Source organism: Glycine soja, chromosome 2 (assembly GCF_004193775.1).
Source record: "Glycine soja cultivar W05 chromosome 2, ASM419377v2, whole genome shotgun sequence".
In the NCBI taxonomy this organism is placed as follows: Eukaryota; Viridiplantae; Streptophyta; class Magnoliopsida; order Fabales; family Fabaceae; genus Glycine; species Glycine soja.
The window spans coordinates 12,384,087-12,403,736 of NC_041003.1; the positions used below are offsets into that span (position 1 = coordinate 12,384,087).

General features: G+C 30.7%; 2 protein-coding genes and 2 long non-coding RNA genes across 4 annotated transcripts; 2 read left to right on the forward strand and 2 right to left on the reverse strand.

Annotated features, from left to right (window-relative positions):
- Positions 1 to 1,026: 1,026 nt before the first annotated feature.
- On the reverse strand, positions 1,027 to 3,503 carry LOC114388132. The gene is made up of 2 exons (XR_003661453.1): positions 1,494 to 3,503; positions 1,027 to 1,326 (listed from the first exon to the last, which is right to left on the reverse strand). It is a non-coding gene; the product is annotated as an uncharacterized LOC114388132 (long non-coding RNA).
- Positions 3,504 to 7,076: 3,573 nt separating this feature from the next.
- On the reverse strand, positions 7,077 to 9,480 carry LOC114388137. The gene is made up of 2 exons (XR_003661454.1): positions 7,844 to 9,480; positions 7,077 to 7,654 (listed from the first exon to the last, which is right to left on the reverse strand). It is a non-coding gene; the product is annotated as an uncharacterized LOC114388137 (long non-coding RNA).
- A 2,034-nt stretch (positions 9,481 to 11,514) lies between these two features.
- Positions 11,515 to 12,299, forward strand: LOC114388145. Its single transcript, XM_028348474.1, has one exon. The coding sequence runs from the start codon at positions 11,601 to 11,603 to the stop codon at positions 11,949 to 11,951; it is 351 nt and encodes a 116-aa protein (XP_028204275.1). The 5' UTR covers positions 11,515 to 11,600; the 3' UTR covers positions 11,952 to 12,299.
- Positions 12,300 to 15,828: 3,529 nt separating this feature from the next.
- Positions 15,829 to 17,816, forward strand: LOC114370983 (fe(2+) transport protein 1-like). Its single transcript, XM_028328387.1, has 3 exons — positions 15,829 to 16,602; positions 16,778 to 16,927; positions 17,412 to 17,816. Exons 1-3 carry the CDS (start codon positions 15,976 to 15,978, stop codon positions 17,715 to 17,717), a joined length of 1,083 nt encoding a protein of 360 aa, XP_028184188.1. The 5' UTR covers positions 15,829 to 15,975; the 3' UTR covers positions 17,718 to 17,816.
- Positions 17,817 to 19,650: the final 1,834 nt, after the last annotated feature.

The following is a 19,650-nucleotide window of genomic DNA, read 5'->3' on the forward strand; positions in this document are numbered from 1 at the left end:
AATTGTGAAAGAATTATTTTATGTCCCACTTCATCGAGTTCTGAAGAAGAAAGCTCTGTGCAAGTATTGAAAGAGCAGAAACGAATGGTCTTTATAAAATCAGTCCATGCCCTAAGTCTAGAAATATGAAATATATAAACAATATCAATTACTAGATAGATATGAAGACTCAATATATACAATAGAAAGTAGGTAAGTGAAATTGTCAATTACTGATAGCCTCTTGGATTCATGAGTGGCAGGGTCACTCTCGGGGAATATATCAAAATTCAAAATTAATATTATTTTTATCAATGTTTGTTAGAATCTTAATTTTGTTTTAGGGGAGATTAAACTCGCCTGATCTTTCCTCTCTTTCTTTTTCCCTTAATCATTCAACACATCTTATATCTCCATATCAAAATCAGCATAGATAACCTTTGGTAAAAATTGTTAGGGTCACTTTAGTTCTAGTATCATGTTAAAGTCTCTTTATTGTGTAATCGAAAAAAGTCTCTCTATTAAAGTGTTTTTGCAAGGACCAAAGTCCATGTTGGGAGATTTTCTCACTGAACCATGGTTCATCGTTGGATGGATACGATCATGATTTGCTTTGGACCAAGATCCATTCTCGTAACGTTTTGGTGCAGTTTGTACCATGGCCCGTTTTAGTAAGTCTTTGAAAACCATAAATTATTTTGGACCCTGAATCACAATTCAATATGAATTATGATTCTTTCTCGTTAATTAGTCAATGATCACTGGGATTGTTGGTGTTGCACCTATATTCCTTCATGGGAACAAAGGGGGTCTAACAGTTACTTCAATAGAGTGTATGAGTGTTAGAAATCTTCTGGTACCTTGTTCAATTCTTACGAGTATATAAAAAAAATTCCTTCATGGGTCTTGAACTTTGGAGTTTCTGTTAGAATTATTTATTTGTGTTGAACATGCTACATCATGCTGATGCATCATTGTATGACAAGATTTAAAATCTTTCTTCTAACATTCAATAGCTTAATCCTCACATACCTTGCTCATAGGACATAATCCTAATAAGTTCACAGTTGCACTTGACTGCAAATACAAGGGTGTGCTACATGACAAAAAATGAAGAGGAATGAAAATTTTCGGACCTATGAGTAATATGTCCCTCAATTTTCAATCCAATTTGTTTATTCTATGTAAACTTCAATTAAGTACATTGAAATAGTGACTTAATATGTCTCATAACAGATTCAAATACTTCACAGGTTGCCATGTTATTAGATTCAGCAGATCATTAACAAAATCAACCTAGTAAGTGATAGTTACTTGATTACTTCCAGAAGCAGGCTAGACGAAAACCTGCAAGACCAACATCAAATTTTTTATAATGATTTGTTTACTCACTAGTGCATAAGACATGAAAAAATATTATGTTATTGATTGAATAGAACATACATTGTGAACTGACATTAAAAATCTTAAACATGTATATCAGAGTAACAGATACTTAAGATTCCATCACTTACTTGTGTGTTGGAAGCCAAGCTGAGGTTGCCGTTGAATGGTTACAGCTACAAGATCCATTTTGACTAGGCATAAATAGCTGTGTCTTGTAACAAGACTTCAAGAAAGTGGAATACGTAGGCTATTTTACTTTCTTGTGTGGTGTGATTGTGTGAACCATATTAAGGTTAAGAATACATTCATAGAGGCTCTGTTCTACCATTACCTATTTGTAGTTAACCCAACACGGATTATGGCTAATAGCTACCAGGTAACAGCCATTGAAGTATAAAATACGAATGGTTTCTTATGATTGATCTATGTTGTACCTATATATGATATTAATTCAGGATTAAATCCGAACTCATGTTTTTTTTTTTCTTTGTCAACCAAATTAAGTTTTATTAGGTATGGATACAAGAGGAACCCTTTTACATGACAACATATCAACATCCAACCAATTTCCTAATACCTTAACACCTCCCTGCCCACCTTAATGCCTTAGCACTTGTCCACCCACCTAAAAGGAAAAAAATGAGTTGGTGCATACATCAAATGCTGCTTACTTAAAAAGGCATGACAGAAACATGCATCGACTACTACAACCTATATTACATACTTCTCTGTTCAGATCACACACCTACAAGCACTTGAAACACTCCAAGGGTTCGATAATTGACCATTCATAAAAGAAAAAAGGAAAAGCCTTTCATTTTATTGGACAGTTAAGACCAAGCTCTAAATTCAATCAAAACAAACACAAGTACGTTCACCGTTAGGACCCTCATTTTTTGAAGATAACGCAATTTCTATGCAGCCAATAGGGACCAAATTGAGGCAAACCAGATAAACAATCAAGCTGTCTTAACTTTCTTATCAGAGTAAACTAACTTATATTTTTTAGAAACATAAAAAAAATAAAATCAATCTATTAATTAATTTGTAATTGAAAAATTATACTGGTTTTTTAAGAGAAAAATAAATGATAAAATTTAAATAACGTACCGACATGCATATTCCCACGCACCAAATCTTTTCAAGGTCGCGTACATGTACCAAACCTGTACCGTAACAAGCACCGAATAGTACCACAATCTATGTAACTATAATGGTTGGACCTATAGTATCACATGTTATCGAATCTTCTACACATGTGTAAGCTATGCAAACTTCTCATTTAAGATGTTTAATTCTTGGCTGCATTGGAGATCTTACCTCGCCTAGTAATATAGTCAAAGTAGAATATATAAGTGAAGATAATCCTCATCTTATAAGTTGATTTTGTAGGATCCAGTTAGACTCATTTTGAAATAAATGTGAGCTCGGGAGTAATGAGGAGTGATGAAAGGATTTATTCATCGCTCCTGAGCTCACATTTATCCCATAATGGGTCCTTGACCCTAATTGATTCACCAGTAGAGGGACAAGCTTCATGTAAATAAGCGTATAAGGAGGATTAGCATGATCCAACCCATAGCCAACCCTCCTATGATAATCCACAAGATCAAATTTCCAGAGAAGAAAACTCTTATCATTACCAAGAAACTGAGTGTGAAAGAGAGATACCCAATTAGCTCAACAATAGCTGCAAGCCGTGGGTAGGAACGGGTTATGGTATCATTGTTTGAAAATAACACCACAGAGAGTGAAGCTACAAAAGCAATCACTATAGCAGGTCCAAGAATACAAGGTTGGTCTTGGGATGTGATCGTTTGATACCCCAAAGCAGCAAAAGTTAGACAAACAATTTTTGGTAACAGATTTAAGGGAATTTTCTTGGGGTTGTAGTCTAGTTTTTCCTTCTCAGTTGCATTAAAATGGTATAGTGGCAAGTGATCATCAGAACCACCATGGTTCTGAGGCAGTGTTAAGGTTAAGGACTTATTCTTGTTACACTGGTGGGTGTTCCAAGCATTAGGAATTATTCTGTGGAAAAACGGAGGCTCAGAAGACATGAATGATAAAAAACAACCAAAGGAGAAAGACTAATTTCAAAAATTCTCTCAGTGCTCTTTGTTATCAAAGATAGTGTAGTTTTCTACCTACCTTCTTAATTGAGTGCATTTTTCTATTTTATAATGAGATAAGGAACATTCAAGAAAAGCCATGTTCTCTTTCCAACAAGCCTCATAAATTTCCAAGCAATTGCAAAGTCTTTATTGCTTGATTTGATTTTCCACGTAATGATGCGTAGGGTGTGAAATCAATTAACAATGTACGAGCAATGAAAGTTATTAAAAGAAGTTAACAACACGCTGATCCATTTTCTAATTTGATAAATCATAGAAATGCAACAATTAATTTACATTGTCTTCAAAGAAATTGTCACCCTTTGATCTTTATTAAAAAAAACACGGTTGTTTACTAATACCTTCATAGGTGTGAGAGTGGGCCATGTGATGTCCAAGAATCTTGCTTTTTTCTTTTTCTTTTACTGTGCTTATACCTTCTTTTACTTTATATTTCAAGCAATAGTTGTGATTATTTTTAAATTCAAGTAACATTGAAAAATTAAATTCTAAAATATTTAAAATAAAATTTTAATAAATGTATGTATAGTTAATTCATATAAAATTTGAATAATTTAATTCTTTAAAAATATATCTATAATTAATTTAAAGAATTTAAATTTAAACAAAAGAAATTATGAATAACATAGATAATCATTTATGCTCTATTTAAATTAGAAGATATAGAGAAAGAATAAATAAGAAGGAAGGAATAGGAGGGATGAAAAAGTGAAGAAAAAAGATGTGTTATTTGGAAGAATAAAAATATGATATCTCTACTTATTTAAATGAGTGGATGAGTGACTAAAAATATATAAATTGTATATGAAATTTTTTTATGCGAGTTAAAAATTTAATTTAACTAAAAAATTAAAATTTTGTATCTTATTTATTTATTATTTTATGTTATAAAATTATTTATTTTTTAAAAAAATTAAACGTAAAGAAAGAAAAAAAAAAAACAAATGCAACACTTCTTTCTCGGTTCATGGCTCATTACGGGGAAAATGATTTTATACGTGGGACTCAATTTTGTTTTCCTCCCTCAATAGTTCATATTCCTTCTCTCACATGAATAATAAAATTTAATATTTTTATCTTATTTTTATTTTTTATTTTCTTCATCCTTATTTACAATCAAACAAACCCAAACATATATACATAGTTAGATAACGAAAACTAAATAAAGCAATTAATATTATACGGTGTATACCTTTGCTTTTGTCCTGTCTCCAGGATTACTACGGTTCTTTTCCAGGGGTGTCCAACGAAGTTGTCTAACAATTTCATATTTTTTTATTGATAAAAATTAAAAATAATATACAAAAATTAATAATAATTCACATATTCTTTTAAACCAATTGAATTAGACTTGTTGATTTAAAAAATTCATATAAGACCGTATTGATCCACTTGCATAGCTTTTCGTGAATGGAACTAAAGAAAGAACAAAAAAATGCGGATGTGAGTCCTATTTAATGGACGCTTTTCTCTGTTGGTTTTGTAGACGAATCCGTATCCATCCCAGTCTAGCAAATTAAAAACACTATATCCTAGCATTTTAATTTATAAGAAAATTAAATTTCCTAGAATTTTAAAATACTTCATCCAAAATATTGGGTTAATATATTTGAAATAAAGTTAATATGAAAAAAGTTATAACTCATTCTATTTAAGCCTTTTCTTAAACAACGGAATATAATTATTTCTTAACAACGGAATCTTTGTTCTGTGCTATTATGAGATATTCAATCAATGAAATAAATTTTTTATTTATTCCAATCTATTTCATTTCATTATATTCTGATTCATTCTATTATTTGTCACCGATTACCTTAAAAAATCATATCCCTACTATTTATTATCTGCAATGAGGTACTTATTTTTTTCACAGCAGTTATATGTTATCAAAATTGTCAAACTAAAGCAGTTAAAAAAATAAAAATTGCCAAGCTTAATAGTTCCCAAACCCATCCGTTTAATCAACTAAATGTTGCCAGTTAATTTTGAATAATATGAAACCGTATCACCAATAAAATTTCATATTTTCCTTGTTAAAAAAAATAAAAATAAAAATAAAATCGGTTGAATTTAACTTTAAGCTCAATGATTCAATCAGGTGATTGTGTTGAAGTTAAAATTAAATTGTTTAAGTATTATTCAAATTCAATATTTGATAAAAACAATTCTTAGTCACACTTTATTTATCTTTCAATCGAACTTTGAAATAGTTAATGTCTCTTTCCCTTGATGAACTTAAATTTATTTATCATTTAAACTTAAACTTATTAAATTAGGCTAAACTTGAGATTTAAGTTTAACAAAATTTTAAAATTGGTTAATGATTTGGATATAGTCTTGAATTTGGACATTTGATCTAATGACAAGTTTCTTAGTCCTAAAAATTTAAGATTTATATATATATTTTTAAAATATGGACTAGTAACTAGCAGGCTCTTATAAATTTATATTTTTTAAGACTAACATTCCACCAATGAATAATTATAAAAATACATATCAATACTTTGAGAGATTACTTCTCTACTAAGAGATATCCTGAATTCACAAAACATAATGGTTGTAATTTTCTTTTAGGAGATTGGGTATTCTTATCTGACTAGATCCTAAATTTCACTACGGATGTTTGTATAGTAAATAAGGTAATTTTTTAATTAATAGTAGAGATAAAATAATCATTTTAAATTAATTTTATAATGACTATTGTTGTTACCATTACAATTCTCACCATTGTTACCATCATTGTTATTAGTGTCAATGCTATCATTCTCATTATCGTTACAACCATTCCGCTAAATGTCTCCTCCATTGCCCCCATTCTCCTCCCCAAAACAAATCACCTACGGTCACCATCATCATTATTGTCGCAAATTAATCATTGGATAGTATTGGATCATCATTTGTTTATTATCTCGACCAATCTTTAAGTTATATGATTTAAGCGAAAAGAATTAAGAACACTTAATTAAGTGTACTATACAAATTGGTCAAGACTCTAAACCAAGTAATAGTTTAAGGCCACCTAATAATATCTCTACAATTGAGGTATAAGTAAAAATTTCTCATATAGAGTTGTCTACTTAATATTACCTTTATGCTAAGGAGGAGAGTAATTGAAGTCTTAAATTTTATGTTAAATTAGTTTTTTGTCATCTAATTTTTTTGGGGTTAATTTGGTCTTTTAATTTTTAAAATCAATTTAATTTGATCTTTCCATTCAAGTTATAAAAAATCACATTTTGTAAAAGTTCAAAATTACCATTAAGTGATTTTAAACTATCACAAAATGCACATTTCCTAAAAATTTGAATTAGTTTTAAAAATTAGATGAACAAATTGAATAAAAAAACTAAATGATCAAATTAAATTGGTTTTAAAAATTAGAGAATCAAATTGAACCCAAAACAAATTAAAAGACTAAATTGAATCTAAATAATAAATTAAAGAAAAATTAATTTAACCTAAATTTTAAGGTGAAAACAGAAAATTGTCACTCAAATTGTCCAATTGAAGCTATATAAAGTATCAAGGTAAAACATAAAAAAAGGGAAAAGTTCAAACCCCAACATAGCCGACAGGTATGCGAAAGACAATTGTCACTCAAATTATTTGAGAATAATGCTGAAAGATATCTATCAGGTCTGATATTTAGACTCTGAAGATATTCCATACATTGTCTTTGGTAAGTCTTCGAACGTGAGATTTGCATTTCACATAACAGAAGCTTAGAGAGATGGAAAAACAAAATCTTCCTAGTAAATGGCTACATCCAACATCTTAACATAGATGATACTAATGATATTTTACAAATATAGCACATAATCCCAATAAGTTCATAGTTGCACTTGACTACAAATTCAAGGATAGAGCACACGATAAAATGGGATGAAATTTTTCCGGACTTATGAGTAATATGTCCCTAAATTTCAATCCAATTTGTTTATTCTATTCAAAGTTCAATTAAGCAAATTGAAATAGTGACTAGATAGGTCTCACATCAGACAGGGAAATTTATTTACAGAGTCGTTTCACCAATATTTGATTCAAATACTTGACAGGTTGCCATGTTCTTAGATTCAGCAAATCATTAAGAAGATCTACCTAGTAAGTGGTAGTTACTTGATTACTGCATGCCATGGAGTAGACTAGACGAAAATCTGCAAGACCAATATCAAATTTTTATATAGTGATATAGCTTAATAGCTACTAGCTAGTGCATAATAAGTATGAAGAAATCTAAGTTACTGATTGAATAAAACATAGTAGCATATATACACTGTGAACTGATATGAAAATTTTTAAACATGTAATCAGAGTAAACAGATACTTAAGATTGCATCACTTACTTGTGTGTTCGAAGCCAAGCTGAGGTTGCGGTTGGAAGGTTTCGGCTACAAGATCCATTTTGACTAGCGGTAAATAGTTGTGTTTTCTGACAAGACTTCAAGAAAGTGGAATATGTAGGCTATTTTCTTTCTTGTGTGGTGTGAACCATATAAGGTTCAGACGGGTACTGGACTTTGTATGTAGGTGCCAGATAGGTACTGGACTTTGTACGTAGGTGTTACGCAGGTACTAGACTTTGATGTAGATGTCGGGAAGGTACTAGAACGATATATGGTTTGGATTCTGGAGATGGACTGCAGACTGCAAAGTTTTATGATATACTAGGACAGAAGGAAAAACATATATGTAGTTGTAGATGTGGATGTAACACAAGCCATCACAGCATGATGGCTAAAATAGTAGAAGCCACAACATCCCTTGCACCTTGTAAACTGATACTTAATTGATCAATATAAATTGCGGTTGTAGTAGTCGATATTTGATAATATAAAGACTTAAATATATTTTAGATCTTTGACAAATGATTGATTTTTGTTGTAGTCCTGATAAATTTTTTCATTGCATTGAATTCCTGATAAACGTTCATGTCATTATTTAATTGATACAAAGGATTCGAAACAAAAGTTTTGATATATCAGGAATTCAATGTAACAAAATTTCGTTATTAGGGATCTAAAACAAAAATTGATCATTTATCAAGGCCTAAAATATACTTTAGTCTAATATAAATTATGGACAATTGTGGTATGTGGCCACAATTGTACCTATGATATCATCAAGGAAATTAACCTTTAAAACCGCAACAGATCAATCGATCTTTTACTTAGTTTGGAGATTTTGCGACTCCTACGGATAGGATTCATGTAGAGAATCGTATGCAGAGGGCTAGCATGTTCCAAGCCATAGCCAGCACTCCCATGATAATCCACAAGGTTAAGTTTCCAGAGAAGAAAGGTTTTGTCATTAGCCAGAAAATGAGGGTAAAAGAAAGAGAACCAGTTATCTCCATAATTGCTACAAGCCTTAGGTAGGAAGGCTTTATGGTATCATTTTTTGACACCAACATCACAAAAAGTGAAGCTACAAAAGCAATCACTATAGCAGGTCCAAGAATTGAAGGTTGATTTTGGGGGGTAGACATTGTCTGATTAGCTAAAGCAGCAAAGATCATACAAACAATTTTTGCTGATAGATTTGAGGCTCTCTTCTTAGGGTTGTAGTCTAGTTTTTCTGTCTCAGTTGCATTAATAAAATGGTACATTGGCAAGGCCTCAGAACCATGGTTCTGAGGCAGTGCTAAAGTTAAGGACCTGGTTCTGGTTATAATACTAGGTAAGGATAAAGGGAGGTTACCTTCATACCCAAATGTTGGAATGGCAATGCTAGGTAAGGATAAAGGGAGGTTACCTTCATACCCAAATGTTGGAATGGCAATGCTTTTCCAAGCATTGGAAATTATTTTGTGGAAAAAGGGAGGATCAGAAGACATGAAAAACAACCAAAGGAGAACACAGGCTTCAAATTCTCTCAGTGCTCTCTGTTGAAAATGCTAGTGTGGTTTTGTGCTTTTTTCAAGTGAAGTATGGTTTTCTATTATATAATGAGGAAAGGAACATTCAAGAAAAGCCAAGTCTGGTGCTCTAGTTCTTTTTCCATGACTCAAAAATTTCCAAGCAATTGTGGAAGACTTTGCTTGACTTGATTACATGGCAAACATTTTGGAACCAATAATACTGTAGGATGTGTCTCATCATAGTAGACTAGTGAGGATTGAAGAGGGTGAAATCAATTAACAATGCATAAGAGCAGGGGAAGCGATTAAAAGAATTTGGTAGTAACTAGTTATGGCAACGATGGACCACCAGTTCACTAATAATTACTTTGTCCTTTAATTATAAGATTCAGTTTAGAAATTTATTTATTTATTTTTTTGTAAGATTTGATTTTTTTAATTTTTAAATACATTAATTATTTTTTCTACATATTTTTATTTAATTATTCTCTTTTCAAATAAGTGAATATAGAAATAAAAATAATAATTTTAGAATGATAATATAAATAATTAAAAAATCTTATAATTAATTAACCACAAAGGATGGAATACCTTCATTGGTGGGAATGGGGATGTGATGTCAAGAATCTTGCCTTTTTTTTTTCTCTACTTAGGCCTTCTATAGTTCTTTTACTTTATATTTCAAGCAATAGCTGTGATTATTTTTAAATTAAAGTAAAATTATAAGAAATGTCTATATAATTAATTTAAATACAATGTAAAATTTTAAAAAAAAATATGATATTTTTTTATTAAGTTAAAGAATTTAAATTTAAAATTCAAAAGAAAATTATGAATAATATGGTTCATTATTTATACTCTATTTGGCTTAGAAGTGAAATAGATAAAAAAAAATAAAATGAAAAGAATAGAATTAAAAATATATATAGAGAGAGGAGAAATAATTTCTTATCGTGATATGTTAAAAAGAAAGAAAAGAAGTAGACAGATATCTCTCTCTAAGTGAAAATAAATAATTAAATTGTATAAATAAATTTTTTTATATTACTTGAAAGTTAAATTTAACTAATTTTTTCAACATTTTATTATGTTATATCATTTTTTATTAATACTAAATTATTTATTATTTTTGTTATAACAAATTACCTTTTTTAAAGAGGTAAACATAAAGAAATTATAAATGCAACACTTCTTTCAACCACTTTCATGGCTCGTTAGGAGAGATGATTTTGTAAGTTGCCCTAAAAAAAAATCCTTCACATTTTAAAATTAGTTAATGACTTGAATTTAGACATTGATTCTTTTTTTTTAATAAAATGTGGGCCAACGAGCTAGGAAGTTCAGCCAACGGCATACAAAGACTGGGCCAGACTTGTAAAGTTTTAGCCCGCAATCAAATTGATTCGATCATCCGATTAAAAAACATTTTGTCTAACATGTTTATCCAAATGTATGGGGCAACCCATTTCCACAACCTTAAGTAATTATGTTGACTTCAAGTAAACGCCCCAACTTTGTTGTTCCTCAATTAATAGACATATTCCTTCTACTTTAAAGGAAAAGAAGGAAAAAAAAAAAAAAGGAGAAGAAAAAGAGCATGAACCCCGGGTATGGACTCAACTTGTACACTTTACGGTAGAAATGAAATAGGTAAAGGTTGATACACAAGTGGTGGTAATTCAGAAAGTATTTAATTAACACACCCAACAGAATTGATCAATCACATAGATGACCACTACCTATTTGATGAACTTAGTAGTCTTCAGGAATATCTTTTCATCTCCCATTAACAAAAGAGATGTCACACTCACAATCACATTCACATTTCACACCCAATTTCTATGTTGTAGTAATTAGAGAGGAAACTTCCTCTATGCCAAAAAGTCCACGACACTCCTTCATGCTCCTTACTTTGGACCCCATCTCAGCTTTCTTATCCTCACTTCTTTTCTTTCTTTTTATTTTTTTCTTTGGCACCAAATTCCTTGAAGTTTCATGTGAAAGAGACACCAAATTCACCATCTTCTACCGTGTAATGTATTTCAGAAACTTCCCACAAGTTTCCTAGAAATATCTCTCAAATTTCCATGTATTAAGTGTGGAAAGTGTTAGTTGTATACTATATACTACACACACACACACACATATATATATACACATACAACTTCATAATATCCACACAATCCAACATGGCTTAATTGATCTCTCTTCAAACTCCTTGCATTCTTTCTTTCTTTACAACAATGACTTTCGAAGAGAAGACAATTTATCAAACCTCTTTAGCCTCAATTCCCAACTACACCCTTCTAGAGTGTGTCTTGGGGCTATGCTTCAAAGTGATAACCATCCTCCTTCAGCTTCCTTATGAGTACATAGACAACAATCCAATTCCCACCATAGTCTTCAAGGGTCGCCCAAGAACCTTCCATGCCTTCATAACATGCATAATCTTCGCCTTCTCCGGTGCTACCAATGCACTTGTGGCATTCAATAAGTCAAGATTTTCTAGGCTTTGTGGGTATTATGCAATGGCTTCTATGGCTTCTGCTTTGGCAATTCTCTTGTGGGCAGTGTGCTGCACAGGCATCAATTAGAATGGCTGGACTTTGATTCTGAAACTGCTATCGCTTTATAAAGAGTAAACAGTGTTGTGTTGTATGTTGAAGATTTTTGGTTTCAACCTCTTAGGAAACTACTGGTTTATGTGAGAGCCAGTAAGAATGTTAGATAAAAGTTTTGAGCAAAATTAAAATTAATTATTGATTGGTAATTTATTGGATTAATAATTATAATTCTAATGCAAAAAACATATTAAAATTGATTACATATTAGAAGATAGTTGGATAAATTTATGCAAAAAAGTCGTATTTTTTGTTCCAAGGATCTGTGTACTTTTGGTTCCCTTGTTTCATCAATCATGTGGTATGTTCAAACTTTTTTCATTTGGGTATTTACTGTTACCAGGCACGAGATAGCTAACTAAAACCAATAAATGAAGATACCAATTACCAAGGATAGAAAAATGGAACAAGCAAACCCCTGCCTCATGTCTGAGATTAATTATAAGCCTTACTTTAGTTTCATAATTTATAACTTTATTTACTAAAGGAAAAAAAAATAATTAAAAGGTAAAAGACAAATCCTATGATTCATAATCCCTAAAAGATACAACTCATCTATAAATGCACCACCAATTGAGTCTTGCTTACCACTCGTCTGGACCAGGCATTTTGAAGAATTTTCCTTCTCTGACTATCTTATTATAATGTTTGGCACATATAGGTATTTTCCTTTGAGAAATCAATAATAGCTGTGTTCTTGTCTCAATAGCAATAGTTACATCATGAGATTTAATGAGAGAATTTTGAAACCTTTAACTCTATTCTTTGAATGAGTTCAGAAACATGTGACCACTGGCATCTGTTACATTCATATAAAACAAACTCACCCACCTAGAATTGAAGATATGTCCAAGCTAAGGGGTCTAAGTATTGTTACAATAACATGCAGTTCACATAATCACATGTTAACAACCACAGATCAAACACTAACAATTAACAACTAATCTTTGTTGATAAAAAATAAAAAATAAAACATGCTAACAACCACTAACTGTAAGTCTGTAACAGCCCAAGTAGCTGGTGGACCACAAAATAAGTTTGGCAAAGTGTATGTAAGGGGTGTTTGGTGCCCCAAACCAAAGGAAAGGAGTAGGAGCACATGGTCGATGAGGGAGAGTGAATACTCAAATAGACACATAGGAAAGAACTAAGGGATCAAGCTCGGTTGATTGAACAGGTGTGTGAGTTATTGTAAATTCTGGTATTTATCTTTCATTCCTATGGATGAAAAAAAAGACACAGGAAGGGATATAGGGGGAAAATCTGCCTGGACCAGGAGAGAGTAGGTCAGTAGGATGAAATTCTGTTAGATTTGTTGGAACAGAGAAATGCTTCTGAGTGAAGCTTTGGCTTGGGGGAGAATCCTCTTTTTCCGGAGGATCGTCCATTTCTGGTTTTCTGTCATTATTGTACTAAAATAATACAGTATACTGTTTCACCTTGTATCTGATATTTCGAGTGTTGAGTATGGGATTGTATCAATGCATCACATTCTAAATGCATTGAGTCTCTATAGGAAGTAGCACTCATTCACGAGTTGCCTAAGGAATAATCTGTTAAGACTATATGTATATAGATGTTGAGCATAATCTAAGTAATGTACAATCAATCAATTTCACTTAAGAAATTCTATCGTATCTCTGTTTTTCTCTTCCTCTCCCCCTAAATTCAACAAGTATTTTTAAATCCTGTTCAGTTTAATTCTTAAGGAATAGAACCCCAATCTCTCAGTTCATTAAAATCTCCCACAACAAATTATAAAAGTGAAAGTACAAGCCAATAAATTAAGTCATCTATGTTTTCTAGATTGAGAGGGGGACAGTATAGTTGAACTAAGATTTGTGTTCAGCCTTGCTTTCAATTTGTCAAATACTAATCCTAAACTCAGATGAACAAATTCAGCATATCATATCCATCTTATATTTAAGACTAAATTGTAAAAATAATCTTCTTATTTTTCCTAACTTATTAAATCATTTATTCTATTTTTTAATTCACTGTAAGAGTTTTTTTATTTTTTTAAATTGACTAGCTGAATCCAAAAAAAAAAAAAAAAACTGGATGTTCATAACTTTTCGGGAAGCTTCTGGAACATTCTTCTTCGGAGAACTCTGAAGCATTTTTGGTTTACGTCTTCGTCGGATTTTTCCGACGACACCTCCATTGAACCGCAAAAGCTTTTAGAAGCTGAAAACCAAAAAATAAAGTACCAAGTTAAGGAATTAAACTTAAAACTACCATTGCAAAAATAATACACGTTTGAACGTTTAATTTTTGCTTTGGGATTCAAATAGTTAATCTTAAAAAAAACTCAGATGATAAATTAAAAAAAATAAGAAAATCAATTTAGTAAATTGAAGAAAATAGGAAAATTATTTTTATAACTAAGCCTATACTCAAAACACAACACCCGAATCCTCTTTTTACACAAATAAAAATTTAAAAACATAACTTACTGAAAAAAGTTACATATATTTGTTTCACGTGTCTAATTCCTTACTCATGTAATAAGTTATTGGGCTAAGAACGTCCCTATTATGTCATAGCACTAATGCCTTATACTTGACCACATAAATTAAATACATTGAAAAAATATTAAAGAATCAAAATTAAAATAATCATATTTTTAAAGACAAAATCATATTTAAACCTTAAAAACTTATTAATAAAAAAAGACTCAAATTAAGCATAAGAATTTTTTGGGTACAAAATTAAGCATAAGATATGCACAATTCAAAACACTAATACATGATAATAAACAGAAAATAACATATGCCAGTGAAAAAATTAAATAATAGGAGACCAAAAAGTTCCTAACTATAAAAATAAAGAATCACCTAAACATTATGTATTATATTAGACAACATTAGATCGGCTAAACATTAAGAAAACCAAGCACAAATAATATTAAAATTCACATAATTTTAATTTATAAAAGAGTGACACTATACCGAGATGAAAACCTCACATTTTAAATTATGTATTTTTTATAACATAATTAGATATTCTTACAACACATCAACATCAAGTAATTTTATTTGTTTAATGGGAAAGGAATTAAGATTGCCTGCAGTTTAAAAAATATTTTTTTAACATAGAACTAACTATTTATTTACTCAAAAATATATTTATTTACATATTTGTTTAAATATTATATTAATAACATTAAATGCTATATACATATTTCTTTGCAAGTTTAATTTTCTTTTTGCAAAATTCTTTTCTCATATTACATTAATATATTTAAGATTTATTTTTTAATATATATTAAAATTTTATTTAACGACATGCTTTATTTCCACCGAATAAAAAAAATATAATAATATATTTTCTTTTTTAAAACATTTTTTTAAACTGAATTTGATAATATCTCAATTAAGTAAAAATAACGAGGAATAGCGTATAATAAAAAAATCATGTATTTATTTACATATCTATATAAATATTACATTAATATTATTTTTTTTCTTTAAGTGGAGTTTATTTAGTAATAATAATTGATTTTTGTTTTGTTTTTATACTGTAAATTCTTTAAAAAATGCATCTGCACAGGTCACATGTGTGACAGTATACGAGAAAGTTGGACGGTGTGCAGCTCTTGCGCCACCATGGATCAGAAACAGTGAAAGTGTTTCGGGACCACACCCAACACACGCCAAGCACAAGCACCCACTCTCTTCCAAAAATACCCCTTAAACTTCTCAACAATTACTCATTCTGGCGCAATCTCACAAGTCCCCCCGAGAGAGCAAAAGAGTAATTTCCGCAATTTACATATTCACACCTGAGATAGTCCTCCTCGTCATTCGCTGCGCTATAAAACAACCTTCACCTTCTTCTCCTCTCACATACTCACTTTCATAATCTTTATATCTTGCCAACTAATCTTATCATCACTTTGATATAATTCATTGATTTTTTAAGTCTCTTGAGAAATTAGTCTCATTATTTTTTTAATTTCGTAAATCTTTACATCTTGAAGGTTAGTCTTCTCATCATGGCTTTTAATACCCGTGGAGTTTCAATTATAAGGAAGCTCCTCGTCTCAGCGGCGACGCTACCACCACTGGCCTCGGCAGCGGCGCCACAATGCGAGTTGAAGTATGAGGGAGGGTGTCGCGACAAGGCGGAGGCGCTCAAGTTGAAAATCGTGGCCATATTCTGCATACTGGTGACCAGTATGATTGGCATTTCGCTCCCGTTGTTCTCCCGCGCAGTTCCTTCACTGCACCCTGACCGCGACGTGTTCGTCCTCGTCAAGGCTTTCGCTTCGGGCGTGATACTCTCTACCGGTTACATGCACGTGATGCCGGACTCCTTCGATGACCTCACATCGATGTGCTTGCCGGAAAGACCCTGGCGGAAGTATCCGTTCACTACTTTCATCGCCATGCTCGCCGCGGTCTTCACTCTCATGGTTGATTCCTTCTCCATTAATTACTTCAGGAAGAAGCTTACTACTTCTACCGCTGAATCCACCACAGCTTCTTCCCTTGAAGCCGGCGAGAACAAGGAAGGAGACATGTTCGGTCATGGACATTGTCATGGCCATGTAAATGGACATCGTGGAGATGGGATGAGCGTGAATGGGGAACAGTTGCTGCGTTACCGTGTTGTGGCTCAGGTCAGTTTTTTTTTTATTTTTTGTTATTTACTTATTTATTAGTAAAATGTAATTAATGTTTTTAAGTAGGTACGTGATCAAGTTCGATCCTTAACTTGTCCTTATTAAAAAATATCTATTTAGAAAATTTAACTCTTGGTATCTCGAATGATTTGTGATAGTGGAATGGGTGTAGGTGTTGGAGATGGGGATTGTGGTGCACTCGGTGGTGATTGGTTTGTCATTGGGAGCTTCGTTGAACCCGTGCACGATTAGGCCTCTCATTGCTGCGCTCTGCTTTCATCAATTGTTTGAAGGAATGGGCTTAGGTGGATGCATACTTCAGGTAATTCATATCTCAATGTTTTTCAAAAGGAGAAATATATAATTTGACAATAAATTATACACTGGCAAGAGAAAATTTGAGAGAGAGAAATATGAAATTCAATAGTGATACGATGAAAAAAAAAGGATAAGTGTTGTGTAAATTATTGTTTGATCAGTTGTGTGAATAACAGACCTCTTTTGTTAATAATTATGGGGGCTCAATATATTTTTACTTCCACTAAACATGAAATTATTCTTTTTAACCTTACATGAACTAAATATTTTAACCTTAATTAATAAAAAAATTCCATCCAAAATACTACCACAGTAGCAATATACTACCATTTCATTACAAATTGCCCTATATAATATTTTTTTAATGTTTTATAATTATTATCTTTAAGTATCATATCTACTATGTTTTAATAAAAATCTTGTATTACGAACATTATGTTACTAATGCTATGCAAATAACTAAGTGTAATTTGATCCTTTGGTGACAGGCTGAATATGGAATGAAGGTGAAGGCTATAATGGTCTTCTTCTTCTCGGCAACGACGCCGTTTGGGATCGCGTTGGGGATCGGATTATCGAACGTGTATAGCGACGCGAGTCCAACTGCGCTTATTGTGGAAGGGATTCTGAACGCTGTTTCGGCGGGGCTTTTGAATTATATGGCACTTGTTGAGTTGTTGGGCGCTGATTTCATGGGGCCCAAGTTACAAGGCAGAACAAATGTCATGGCTTGGGCTTTTGTGGCAGTTTTGCTTGGGGCAGGGGGCATGTCAGTGATGGCAATATGGGCGTAGATACTAGATACTGAAAATTTTGCATATTGTAGACGTAGAATAAAGTCATTGTTAGTTGTATGAAAAAAGGAAAAAAATAAATAAAGTCTTTGTTAGTTGGAAATCATTTTTGTACTTTTAGATTGAATTTTTTATATGAGAAAAAAATATTCAATCACCCAAAATCAATTGACATCTTGAGAGAGATAGTAACAGAAATATTTTTCAGTAACCTGTGAATGCATGGTCAACTGAAAAATACAAATAACAATACGGTATAGACTATATAGTTGTACTATTATATAATATTGTTATTTATTAAATTTGAAAGCAAGTAAATGAGGAAAAAATTAATATAAGCTAAAAAAATGAATTATCAGCCCTTATAACTGATTTGAACATCAAACAAAAGAAAATAAATATTATATAACAAAATGGAAGTAGCGAAATCATAATGTTAGAAACATTGTTTGTAGCAAAGCAAAAGTATTTAATCTTATGTTTTATAAAAAAAATGTATAAATGATGATTAAGATAAACATGATAACATAGATCACGAGAAACTAAACTATGGAGTAAAAATCTAAGATTGCTCACATCTTGAAATGCATTCATGATAAATACATTGAAGAATAATTATAAGATTAATTTGGAACATCAATTAGACAATGTAGTATGATAAATGATTTAATAAAAACATGAGAACAAATAAAAATATTTTATTAGATTTAGAAAACAAAGTTAAACCCAAAAAATAAAAAAAAATATTTAATCATATGTTTATATATAATTATTTTAATATATATATATATATATATATATATATATATATAAATTATGATTAAGATAAACATGACAATGGAGCATCACGAGATTGCATGTTATTCATTATTCTTATTTTGTAACATCATCTTCATCCCTGTTCTTGATTCTTGACGATGATAATAAATAAATATAGAAGATAGAAAATAAATATTAATAACAATAATAATTATCATAGATACTTATATAGTATAATTGTAACTATGTATAACTTATTTAAAAAATAAAACTAAAGAAATAAAATTGATACAAGACAATAATTGATATTTTTTTGGGTGCAATTATTTATTATAAAATTTGATTTAAGAAATAAAACTAAAGAAAAAAATAAAATAGGTTAATTTATTTGATCAAGAATATATTGAATAACATAATATATTTGTAATTAATTTGAATATAACTTTTATATCCAATTATCATTTTTTCGAACACAATTACACATTATTTAATAAATTTTTTATATATCAAGTTATAGATATGATAAAAAGAATTACATTTTAATTTAAATATTTTGATGCCAATAAATTTAAATTATTTTTTCTACCGATGATGTCGACTCTACTACATAGATATTAAATAGCAGAATTTTTGTTTGCAAAATTACAATAACAATATTTTTATAATAAAAGTTTTACCTAATAAAATTTAATTTTTATTATCTACCATTGGAAGGTCTACATGAGTTTAGAATGCCTTAACATAACTAAAAATGCAATCCTAATAGGTCTTGCAGTTCATACAAAATTTCATCCCTTTGAAACACTACAGGAGGAAGTGTTTGTATCAGAAGAGAGTCACCCTTATGTTTTATGCTTCCTCTTCCTCTCTCAATGTTTGCTACTCATTTTTTTCTCAAACACTATTCCAAATCCTAGCTTTCCTATCAATCATAAAGTTCTCTAATATTACAATTCCATAGTATAAACTTAATCATATGAGAATAAATCATAATTATAAAGATCACTTAGACATAAATCTTAATCATATGAGAATAAATCATATTATGCATTTCAAGATCAAGATATAATACAATGATGAATTTTATTCGAATAAAATTCTCATATATAATTTCATAATTGAAACATAATATTATGCATTTGATTTCATATATATTTGCGCAAAATAATTTTTT

Coding starts and splice junctions, on each gene's coding strand:
- LOC114388145 (XM_028348474.1), top strand. CDS start 11,601: ATGACTTTCGAAGAGAAGACAATTTATCAAACCTCTTTAGCCTCAATT.
- LOC114370983 (XM_028328387.1), top strand. CDS start 15,976: ATGGCTTTTAATACCCGTGGAGTTTCAATTATAAGGAAGCTCCTCGTC. Junction 16,603..16,777: donor GTTACCGTGTTGTGGCTCAG/GTCAGTTTTTTT, acceptor GAATGGGTGTAG/GTGTTGGAGATGGGGATTGT. Junction 16,928..17,411: donor TAGGTGGATGCATACTTCAG/GTAATTCATATC, acceptor CTTTGGTGACAG/GCTGAATATGGAATGAAGGT.